Raw genomic sequence first — 12,551 nt, forward strand, 5'->3', positions numbered from 1 at the left:
TTAAAAGACAAAGACAATCATATACGTCAGAATGTTAGGGTATATGGTATGCTTCTTAATGAAAAAAATGGTCTTCTGTTTTATTTCCATATATGTAACATCTTTTCTCTGTTCTCCACAAGTTTCATCTTTGCCCTTAAGGACTTGCAAGACAGAAGATGACTGTCAATTTTAGAGGGAGTGTATTGATGAGGATTAATCTTAATTAACACCATGAACTGAAGAAGAGATTGTAAATTCCTAAAGGCCATTATGCATTTATAGTCATGAAGATCCTCACTGGAACAATTTCTGTTGCTTATTTTACTGTTCTGTGCTTTGAGTATTGGGCAATGTACTATAGCTAAAGGTCTATTTCAAATACACCAATATTTTTGGGGAATCAAGTATCAAAGTCCCACATGCAATTTATTTTATACACTTAAAATCGTATTTCCAATCTAATCTATAATAATGTTTATAAATTAATTTACGAAGAACCCTGATACTTGTTCATCTGCTTTAAAATTAGAAGTGTACTTTACTTTTATACATTTATTTGTTTAATCTCCTTGCAGAATAGTAAGGGAGCCACCCTTGTCATGAATAACCAGATAGTCTAATTAATGTTCTATCCTGTCCTTTCCTTTGCCCAATCTGGTCTCAATTTGATCTTTCTAAGGCACCAGAGATGCTTTCCAAATTTCTCCACAATGGGATGCATCATTCAGTTCCAGCCCATCCTCCTGCCTTCCCTTGGGATTATCATCTCTGGGGATGTGTGTGCAATGCTGTACAAGCCTTCCCTACTCCAAGGGGCAAGATCATAGATCAATTTTGTAAAGCATTCTGGTATCATATATGGGAGTGCTCAGACATACAGTTAAGTAATCAGTGCATTTTATGTCATCAAAACTGCATTGTTTCTTGAAGTATTTTGTACAAATTGTACCTAAACTGAAATTACAGGTGCTGTAGTGAACAGAAATACAATGAATACATGGTTCTATTAGCAACACAATGCTAAGTAAAACCTTCAATGAATTCCTTTATCCTTTGTATTCTTAAATACAGCAAAACTTGCTTCAACCAAAAAAAGCTTGGGTTTGAGGAAAGGCTTTACTTTGGGAAAATTCTCCAGACAAATAACATTTATTAAAACCAAAACTGAATAATGTACTTCCCAGATAAACTCTTTTCAGTGGTTTATAAAGTCTGTTCCACTGTTTTGTAATGTAGGAGTGATGCAGACAACTGACATTAGTGTAAAACAGGTCATGCAACAGTATTTTACACAAATATTAGTGTAATGCTAGAACAGATGTGCCTCTAAAATACTCTTACAGGGCTCCAAAATCGTGACCCTTCCTCCTGTAAACTATGTTCATTAAAAACTTATCACAACTTTAAAACCCTTTGCAAATCATGTCAGATCCTGATATATCCCAAATGTTAAGACTATTGTAAATAAGAATGCACTAGGTTTGCTTTAATATATTTCAATGGTATCCTGACATAAATGTGGAATGCTAACTACAAAATGCCACTCTCATATAGCCTTCATTCATTGCAAACAGAGCTTCTCTCTCTGGGTTTTCCCTTGCAGAGGCACTTACTTTCACTGCTGACATGCAAGTATTGTGATTAAGTACAGTATGCAACACAGGCCTTTTTCTAAAAACTACTTCACTAGTCTTGATAATGATCAGTGATTTATTTAAGTTTTATAAAAAAGGGGTTTTTTTCTTGTCAAAGAGCAGTTATACAGAAAAAATACTATCTACCATTGTCAGTATAGTAAAAAAAAATCACAAAATACAAGATTTGTTGATTAAGTATCCCATCAGAAAAAATTTTCACATCAGCACTGTAGTAAGGCACCTGCACTTTACATCTGTTTAAACAAACAGCAAATATCTTCCAATATATATATAGATTTTGAATCTGTGTAAACAAGGTTTACCCCTATTACTTCCTTTCATTTAAGAAGAAAAAAGGAACATCTGCATAGACCAAAATATGATCTCGGTGCTCAGATTTTTTTTAAAAAGGGTATTACTGGGCCAAGTATATATAAATCTAAAGGCCCATTAGTATCAGGACTCTGATGTTTTAAGAGATGTCATTTGAACTGTGTATCTTAGACAGAAGTTTAAGAGTAGTCACAGAACTTGATGCTGTTTTACAATGAAAGAAAGAGCATTATGTAAAACATTCATCCTCCCTGACCCACCCACAACAATAAATATAAAGACAGTTGTTTTGACATATTGCAACAGAGGAAATGTTCTAGCCTTGATCTTTAACATTCAATCAGTAGTTTTTATATTTCATTCCTCTCTGAGGATTCCATCTTCTACCTTGTCAGCTGTCCAACAACCTTTAAGAGTGTCTTATTTTCCTGCTTTAATTGCTCATTTTCATCTTCTATATCATCAAGATCCTTTTAAAAGAAAACATAATAAATTATTAGTTCATAGTATCAGTATCTTATTTTTAAATGCCTTGGTTATAAACACATTTATTTTAATTTGCTATTTGCAAAATTTATATCCCATCTTCCTGCCCTTAAAAGGGCCAAGGCAGTTAACAATTTAAAACATACATGATAAAAAATTATATCATAAGGCCATTTAAAATCAACCCCTCTCCAAAACATACCTAATTAAAATAATTTTTTAAAGCGTGTAATAAAAACCAGTTAAATACATTAAAAACATAACAACACTGGTTAGGAAGGAGGGCTCATCAAGGGAATGTCAAATGAAACAAAAAAAGTCTTTACCCACTGGTGGAAGATGGCAACAGAAGGAGATATACAAATCTCCCTGGGGATGTAATCATCCTTACGGACTGTAAGTCTACTGGTACCAATGATGAATCATGAATAGTCTCTGCTGCTGTCCCATGAAGATGCAGGAGACTGGTTCAGAGGCCTTCAAAAGCTATCTCCCATTTTCTGCTGGGAGAAGCACTGGATGTGTTTAGCTCAGGGGCGACCAAACTGTGGCCTGGGAGCCACATGCGGCTCTTTTGCACATATTGGGCGTTTTCGCACAGGGCTTACCCCGGAGCGACGTCCCTCTTCACCGCGCAGCGTCTGCGCGGATTTCGCACCAACTGTTCCACAGAACCCGGAAGAGCCGCGGCTTTTGTGTCGCAAATGTAAACTGGTTTTTGGCGGTTGTGTAGCACTCAAAGCCCCCACACCCCATCAGCCAGCTTGGAGAAGGTGTTTGACTTCTTAAATCACTTCTCCAAGCTAAGCCTGTCAGTTAAAGTTGTTTTCTTTCCATCTCTCTCCCTCCCCTCCCTTCCCCAGTCTATTTTCCTTCCTTCTTTCCTTCCTTCCCTCAAACATCTGACATTTATTCTATAACCGATGGGGATTAACGGAAAGACAGCAAAGCACTCTATGCTGAAAATGTCACTCCCAGAGAAAAACTGAAGATTGTGGCCAACATCCCATTTCATGCTCATAGAAGTGCTAAGGAAATGCATCATGAGTGGTGCTGTCAAGTTACAGCCATGTTCCATTGGCTCCAGACACCTCTTTCAGCAGAAATAGGAAATTGACCCAGAAGCCCCCATGATACTGCACTGGTTTGGCTGGCAATGGGCCCTTTAGACCAGACTTTTAAGACACACCAGATGCCTGGCTATTCCAACACTTAATCTATACTAAGAGGGGAGGCCTAGCACTCAGTGACTACAATTACATTTCCTCACATTAATATTTTTAGACATGGAACTATTTTTCTGTGTTATAACAGTTGTAACTATAGATATGGTTACCAATAGAACACACCTTTTTTCTAAATTAGTATGCAGTGAGAATGGCAGTTTAATAATGCCTTCTGAGTCATTCATCAGGCTCAGTTTTATTATATACCAAGTGCCACATAAGAACTGACAGGAATGTAGGTAAATGTTGAAACAAGAAAATACTGGAAAACTGAGAAACTGTGCAAGCTGGGAAAGAGTGAGGGGCTTCTCACCACTATGGAGATGGACTTGAAGACTTGAGAGTTACTTCAATAAAACCTTATGGTCAGTGCTTGAACTACAAAAGGAGTCATTTGTGCACATGTGAGGGAACCTTGCATACAAATCTGGAGATCTTTGTTATAATATGAAAGTTGTAAATAATAAATGTTGTGTTTTATAATGAACATAGAATAAAAGTTTCTGAAATCAGCACCTACCATCTTCTGACATCTGGTAAAAATTTGCACTATGTTGTGAAATCCAATTCACATATTATAAACAACAAGAAAACTAACCAGTTTTTAAATGTAATATGCTCTATTTAACGTTTGTCTTCTTAACTTATCAAGCATAAAATATTCACCTTGGAAGCACAGATACAACGCACAACAGCTTTAAAACATAATACTTGAAATTTACTCAAAAATATAAAAAAAGACTTTGTGGAATGTTTATATAGCAGAAATAACATTCCAGAAGGACTAAAAGTATGAGCTACTTGGACACTGTCCAACCACAACAACTGCCTGGACTCTAAATGCTGAAACGAAACAAAAGGAAGCTATATTGGATTAATTTCCCATTAAATTGTTTTCCTTTTTTAAAATCGTATTCCCAAGTAGGGGTGTGCATTTGGAATAAACTGAGTATTTCCAAGTATTTATTCAGACGAATGCAGGGTATTTATTCAGCTGAATGCAGATTAGACAATCTGATTTGGCTACTGATATAGCTGGCCCAAACAAAACCTAATAATGTTATTCAAGGCAGCTCTATCATCAAATCATGCTGCTGTATGGTGCAGTGTGGAGACGGTATTCCGCTGAGGCAGTGCAACTCTGCAAGTAAAGGAAAGGCATTTAAAAATGCCTTCCTTTCACTCTCTAGAGCAGCGGTGTCAAACACGCAGCCTGAAGGCCAGATCAGGACCCTGGAAGGCTTCTATCAGGCCCATAAGCAACTCACTGTCATCTGGTTCCTTTTCTCTCTCTCTTGCTTCCTTCTGCATCACAGTTTGCTTTTTCAGGCTTGCTTAATCACACAGGAGCTACAGAACAAGGCTTCTGTTTTCTCCATTGGCTGACCAGCACATTAGCAACTCATTTACAAAAGCTCACAATGCCCAGCCATTTTGTGTTTTTCCCTGGGTGTCAGGCTCAAAGCATTGACCATAAGATTTCTGTAATGAATGTCAATAAATCAAAAGTAGGTTTGCAACTTACACCTGAACAGCATACTCAAGATTACTACAGCACAGACATTGTCTCCAGATTTTGATGCAATAATTCGGAGCAAGAGGTATAGTTGTCAGAAATTGTTAAATAAATGAAATATTGCAAGAATGATAATCTTTTAAGCAGATTTTATTTTAAGCTTTAAAAAAATCTTTAATTGTGTTTGGATATTTTATAAAGTTCCTATCTCTACTTCCTGGCACGACATTTTTTAACACATATGACCCAGTCAGAGAAGGTCTCATTTATGTCAGATCCAGCCCTCATAACAAATGAGTTTGATACCCCTGCTTTAGAGTCTCACCACCTTGGTGGTATGCCTCTGGAGACTGAAGGGAAACATTTTTAAATCTCTTCTCAGTTCCCTTGCAGAGGCAGCGCAACTCTACAAGTGAAGGGAAAGCATTTTAAAATGCCAAATAAATGTATATATTATTTACCGAAATACCAATATCATACTAATATTGGGATTTGAGAATTTTGGGAAATAACTGATGTTTTTCAGGTCCAATGGAACCAAATCCAAAAGAAGCTTATTTTGTGTGTGCATACCCCTATTCCAAAATAAATTAATGTTAACTGTTTAAAAGTTTGACAGAATCTTGTAGATTCCCAACAGCAGTTATATATTTTAGTGATTTTTCAACTGATTAAAGAGAACACAATAAGAAAAAGGCTTCATTTTTCATAACTATCCTGAGATACCCATCACAACTTGCACTTTATGGCTCAATTCAGCTAGCATAGCACTGAAAAGGGGGGGGGGAATTTCACAGGAGCCAATTGGTTAGCTATGTTATTTTTGCTGATGACTTATTAACATTAACGGAGATTTGTAACAATTTCTTTGTAATTTTTTAATCAACTCACCCAAATCCTTTATTTTTTTAAGGCATCACTCACTAAATTTTATAATTAATGTGTTGATTGGCCTTGAAATTGCAGAGAGTACAGCTGTAATAAGGTCACAGTCTCTTCATCTTCCTATACTGAACAAGTACTTACTCTGTTTAATAAATCAATTTCTTCCTTCAGTTTACCAATCAGTTCTTCCTTATCTTGTGCTATCCTTATGAGCCTCAGGTTTTCTTGCCTCTCCTTTGCTAGTTCCTGAAAAAAACACACCAAGTGAAGTCACATTTTAAAAGCAGAACTACAGTGTAACCCCAAAAAATGTTTTCCTCAAGAAATGTATACCCATGGGGACATATTCCTACATAGGAAAGCATCAGATGGTCCATCTGCCCACAATATGCTGCATCATATGTGATGTCACACAACCAAGTCTTTTCTTCTGTTATCCAGGCAAAACAGAATTTTCAACAGAGCAAATTAGTTTCCATACAGTCAATGTTTATTTAAATCCCACAGCATTATTCTCCTGGGAGGGGGAAAAAAACTTAGTGTCAAGTGTGTCACTACATTACCTCTGTGGAAAACCTGGAAGTGATGTAAGGTAGTTCTAGGAATCACCAGAAACTCTGTGGGTTTCTTCTGTGAGTTTTCAACAGAGTTTCTGGTAATTCCTAGAGCTATTCTATATCACTTCTGGTTTTCCCCTGGAAGTGACGTAGTGGCACACACAATGTAACAGTTGTTGTGTTGTCATCCCCCCCCCCTCCATTCTTGCCACTAGTTGCCTGGATTTTTTTTTTGGACTATCTTTCTTCTCACAGCTGCTTCTAAGCATAGATATTATTTAAAAATAAAAAGTTGGTTGCCCTTAGAAAGCCTTTATTTTACAAGCACACTAGACATCAGCTTTAAGACCTGACAGCTGTATTGTGATATTTACCTTTTCAAGGTCTTCAATTTTCTTTTCCAAAGAACTGTTTGGTATGATACCCCCAGAAGAATTTGCTTCTCTGCTATATCTGTTATATCCTGTCCTGTCTGCTGCTCGTGAATATCTACTAGAAACGTCATCATCTGGTGTGTTTGTTGTGCTGTGTAAAATACAACTTATTATTTATTTTGTATGTAAAAACAAAAAAAATCAAACACATTTTCAAAACCATTATAATTCATATTCCTCATATTATTTTAGCAGTAGTCAGTATTTACACCAAACTATTTATAGAAATGCTGATGTAGTCATATAGTGAGCTTGACGTGCTGTAAAATTTAAAAGCCACTTCTTATTCTGTAACTTAGTTTCAGAAGACATACTAAAGAGAAAGGACAGCAGTACAGAGATTTAAAATTTCCATAAATTTTGAAGCCAGAGGGAGAAAAACATCCCCTTTTTTTTGAAAGAACAAAAATTTGAGGAAACATTTAAATATGTGCAATATTTGCTTTCCTATCAAAGGGTTTTTTTTAACTGTTTTACAATAAATGCATTATTTACAACAGCATAATACTGTATTATTTAGTATATTTATGGAAATTAAAATCTTATTTTCTATATGAAAAATGTCAAGCATACCTAGTAAGTGAAAAGAGTTGCTAACTGCTGTGCCCTAGCCTACCATACTACGGTGCCTGTTCAGACGCACAGTTTAATCAGTTGTCGCTGCTTTCCTCTACTGGATCAGACAGCAACATCTGCCTCCTGGTAGTCATCCTTCTCCATCCTTCTCCAAACCGGATTATTTTGTTACCTGCTCCTTTGTGGTGTTTTTTGAGTTGTCAGGTTTCAGCTTGTAGTCTTCTCCGTCTGGATAGTTCTGCTGGTTATTAACCTACTTCCGGATGTCTGAAGGCTGTCCCAGAGCAAAAGACACCTCAGACATCCAGTTTACAGTTGCCATTTTTTTTACTACTTAGCGATATGCGCATAACCGCATAACCACATGTTTTACCTATGCGCATATGTGCATAATGTGTGCATATGCATTATGCTCTTATGCGCCTAATGGTGGAGGAAACAAACAAACAAAAAAGAACTGCATGGTGCTGTTGTGTGGATGGCAGAAAACGGTTTCACCATGGAGTGATTCAAATTGCAATATGGCAGTCTGATCGATAATATCCGGAAGATATTCAGAACAGAACCGGGTCAGTTTAACACGGACTTAACACACTGTGTGAACAGGGCCTACGTGTATCTAATTTTTTTTGTCATTGGAGAAACACAAAAAAAGATAAAAAGCAAATTATGTAGTAAACGAAAGAAAAAGTATTATTTGGACAGAAACTTTATTATAAAGTCACAATAGATAGGGTTACCAGCATATTTGGCTATTAAACTAGTTTATAACATAGAAACTGCTGGCTTCTTTAATAGTGTATTAACATTGCAAACACAGCATGTTAACTGTTGCCAAATTATTTACATTTAAAGAAAACAAATTATTGAAAATGTTGCATATGTCCACTGAAAAAAGTTTAAGTGCTCCTCAACTTTTTGTATTATACATTTTGAGTGTAAAAACCCTTTTTTCAGAATTATTTTACTTATTCTTAGGGTGGCCAGGTCCAATTGGAAATATCTGTGGACCATGGGGATGGAGCCAGGAGAAAGGATGTGACATCACTTTTGTGAGATCACATCCTGTGATATCACTTATAGGTCAAAAGTCAAGTGATGGCACTTTCAAAGCTCCATCCCTTCCAGTGATGTCACTTCCAGTGCACAACTTCAAGCAATCTTCAACAGGAATAATGTTTGAATCAAAGTTAGTATTTTATTCTGCCCTAGAAATCCATGCTTTCTTCCCTGGCCCTTTCTACGAGATCACTTCCTCCTTCCAAATTTAATTTTCTCACAATATTCCAGAGGATGAAAACCACAACTGCTTTATAAAACATTACTCAAATCTTGTAATGTTTTGAGATAGTTAGTATTGGCCATCTCTGGATTCAGTTTGTGATTCTTCCAACCTCCTCTCTTCTTCCAATGTTGACAGGCTTCTGGCTACTGTCAGGCTGAACACTGTCTGCTTGATTCATGTCCCTCATGGCTGGTCAAGGCTGGTGATGAGAGAATTTGGGGCCCTATGATGGATATCATTAACCTGTCAGAGACAGGGGTGTTTCTGATGGGTCTCAAGGAAGCTGTGGTTGTACCACTCTTGAAAAAACCATCTTTGGATCTTTTATATCCAGCCAATTACTACCCAGTTTCAAATTTGCCATTTCTGAGTAAGGTAGTTGAGAGAGCAGTGGCTGAGCAGCTCCAGGGTTTCCTGGAGAACACATTGGTGCTTGACCCATTCTAGTCTGGCTTTCACCCTGGCCATGGGATGGAGACTGTACTGGTTTCCCTGACAGATGATCTCTGCAGACAGCTGGATCGAGGCAGGTTGGCACTGCACTTGTTACTTGACCTCACAATGGCATTCAACACAGTTGACTATGATCTTATGACTCACCGAAGCAGGAATACATGGTGTAGCCCTTCAATGGCTTTCTTCGTTTCTATGCAGTTGGGCACAGAGGGTGACACAGGGTGAGGATGTGTCCACCAGGCACCCCCTATTATGTAGGGTCCCTCAAGGGGCACTCCTCTCCCCAATGCTGCTTAACAATGCTGAGCCCCTGCTCAGCTGGCAAGGAGTTTGGACTTGAGTGTCATCAATACACTGATGACATCCAGCTGCATCTGTTGTTGGGAGGCTAGTCACCCACCTGGCAGAGGGACTGGCGACTGTGGAGGGTTGACTAAGAAAGAGTAGACTGAAGTTGAATCCATCAAAGATGGAGGTTCTGTGGCTGCAGTGAGTGTGTGTCAGGACTGGGATTGGAGTATTGATTACTGGCTCTTGGTGGAGCACAATTAACACCCCTGCCATTAGCCAAGACCCTGGGTGTGATGCTGGATACGTGATGGAAACTCAGGTCATGCATATTGCAAAGAAGGAGTTTTACCATCTCAGCCAAGCTCGGCAACTGGCTCCTCTCCTGTCACACCATGCCCTAGCCACAATAATCCATGCAATGGTCACTTCTAGACTCGACTACTGTAACACACTCTATTCTGGACTACCCCTGAGACTGACCCAGAAACTCCAGTGGGTCCAGAATGTGGCGGCACGGGTCCTGACAGAAATGCCATAGACAGCACATTATCAACTGAGTCAGATTCAAGGTTTTTACCTTTAAGACCTTGAGTGGCATGGGACCAACATATCTGCAGGAACCGTCTCCTCCAGTATACCCCTGGAAGAGCACTACACTCTACTGGTAGCAACGCTCTGGTGATCCCTGGTCTTAGTGAGGTCTGGCTGTCCTCTACCAGAGCCTGGGCCTTTTAGGTCCTGGCCCCAACATGGTGGAACTATCTGCCAGATGACATCAGGGTCCAGCAGGACCTTATGCAGATATTCCACCAGGCCTTTGGTTGAAGGAAGCAATGGCTTGTTACTCAGCTGGCACCTCCATTTTCCTACTCCCTTCCAGACACTTTGTAACTATTCCTTCCCTCTCCAACACAATGCCCTGACAGTCCAGAACACAGAAAAACCTATAGGGTACCATCTAAGATTTAAAGAGTTTTAAGTAATCTGTTGTCTGTTTTTAACTTGTTTTGATCCATGTTGTACATCGCTCAGAGCAGAATGAGGCGATTAAGCAAGTAAATAAATAAGCATAATTAATTCAAAACACTTATTTGTTTGAGCCAAAGACTGGTGGTGGGGGTGGAATGATGTATGCTCCAGCCTTCAGTGATGGAATTAAAGATGGGATAGCAGACAGCCATGAGACTTCAACCTGAGGCTCTGAGAATAAGCCCCCTAAACCTGATTCTCAGGAGCAACAGCCAGTGAAAGAAACCCATATCTCAAAATATACTGCTTAAAATGACATCTGACATGCTGATACGTAAAGTTTCTGCAGTGCAAACACTAGCTGTTGAGAGACTTTTATGAGGAAGTGGCACCCATCAAGATGAACAATAAAATAGGCCGGCTTGCCCACTAGGCAAATTAGTCCCAGTACCCTATGGAAATGCCTAATTCCCCCTGTCCCCCGGAGCACTCAGAGGAGCGATGCCAGCCTTCCCCTTACTCACTTTGAGGCGAGAATCTCAGTAAAGCCTTGTTGTCATGTGCTCTCTTAAGAGAACACTTGACTGAGATTCCCGCCTCAAAGCGGGTAAGAGGGAGGCTGACATCATTCTTAGAGCACTGGGGGGCAGTGGGCAGGCCACCTTCCACCCCCGGCATGCTCAGAGGAATGACACCAGCTTTTCCTTATGCGCTTTGAGGTGGGAATCTCAGTAAAGCGAGAGTGCACAATGACGAGACTTTGCTTCCCCCCTCTCTTCTGGTTCCATTACCTGGGAATTACAAAGGACTCATGGCTTAACCTAGAGTGAATAAACATCCTTTGATTTCAATTCTGCCCACTTTGCAGGAGATGGATGGCTGATGCAAGCCATGCTGACTCACCCACCTGGCCCCCAGGGTTAGGGCAGGCCAGCTCAGGACTGCTTGATGGCAGTGCCAGTGAGGAAGGGTCCAGCAGCTGCCACATCCCACTTCCATCCCATGACTCCAAGTGAGGCAAGCCTCCAAAACATGGGGATAGTCATAACCACCACCACCCATGCACTTTATAGCATGGCTGGTTGCCTGCTGCACTGACTGTCACTACATGACTGGCTCCAGAAAAAAAGCACATTACCTACAATGGGGTCGATTCTCATTTTCTAAAATAAGTAGGGATATCCTTTTACTTTTAAAGAGATGTTCTACTCTTCCTCAAAAATGGCCTTTATGAAGACCAACTGCTTGTCACATAGCACCACACAGACTACTTGCAATAACTGCCTTGATGCAGTGGCTGCACTATGCAGCAAAATGATAGGGTGTATCAGCTTATTATGCAGATACATACTGACCCTAATGGTTTTACCCACAAACTGGACACAACAGCAATAAACTGTAGGCAAATCTGTTGGTACTACATGCATGTATAGGATACCCTTCTCTGCTGGCTGGATCATACTGCCCCAAAACGGAAACAGGTGAAGCATAGAAAGCTATATTTCTGTCAGTATCAGTCAGGCAACCCAGTGTGAATTGACACAATACACATCTCAAGCCCACAGCCTAGGCAGTTTCATTAGTTTCAGCATCTAGAAGCTACAAACTCTCACATATAAGGGCTTGCACTGAACAAGTGTTTCTGCATTTGGCTTTGCTTCAAATGAAACTATTTTACTCAGGATTACTGACCTGCTGAGAGCACAGATTTGTGAACAAAACAAACCTCTGCTGTTATCAAACCAATAAAAAGTAAAGAATGAAACAAGTAGTACAAGCCAAGAGAATGCTAACTAGACTTCTATATAGCCTACAAGATCACAGGCACTGAACTTTGGAAGAAAAGTATGCATTCAAAATCTGTGAAATATTAAAAGTATTCACATTTGTAACACATTTTCTTAATTAAAATTTGAGA

At 39.3% G+C, this 12,551-nt stretch overlaps 1 protein-coding gene across 1 annotated transcript in view; it reads right to left on the bottom strand.

Annotated features, from left to right (window-relative positions):
• Window positions 1-1,678: 1,678 nt before the first annotated feature.
• Window positions 1,679-12,551, bottom strand: part of PAWR (pro-apoptotic WT1 regulator) — a 158,758-nt gene continuing 147,885 nt past the window's right edge. The window contains exons 5-7 of the mRNA XM_060245132.1: window positions 6,997-7,147; window positions 6,207-6,311; window positions 1,679-2,422 (exon numbers count right to left, since the gene is read on the bottom strand). Of these exons, the coding sequence (XP_060101115.1) occupies window positions 2,336-2,422; window positions 6,207-6,311; window positions 6,997-7,147 (343 nt within the window). The 3' untranslated portion in view covers window positions 1,679-2,335. The remainder of the gene's footprint in view (window positions 2,423-6,206; window positions 6,312-6,996; window positions 7,148-12,551) is intronic.

The sequence above is a fragment of the Heteronotia binoei genome, chromosome 8, assembly GCF_032191835.1.
Source record: "Heteronotia binoei isolate CCM8104 ecotype False Entrance Well chromosome 8, APGP_CSIRO_Hbin_v1, whole genome shotgun sequence".
In the NCBI taxonomy this organism is placed as follows: Eukaryota; Metazoa; Chordata; class Lepidosauria; order Squamata; family Gekkonidae; genus Heteronotia; species Heteronotia binoei.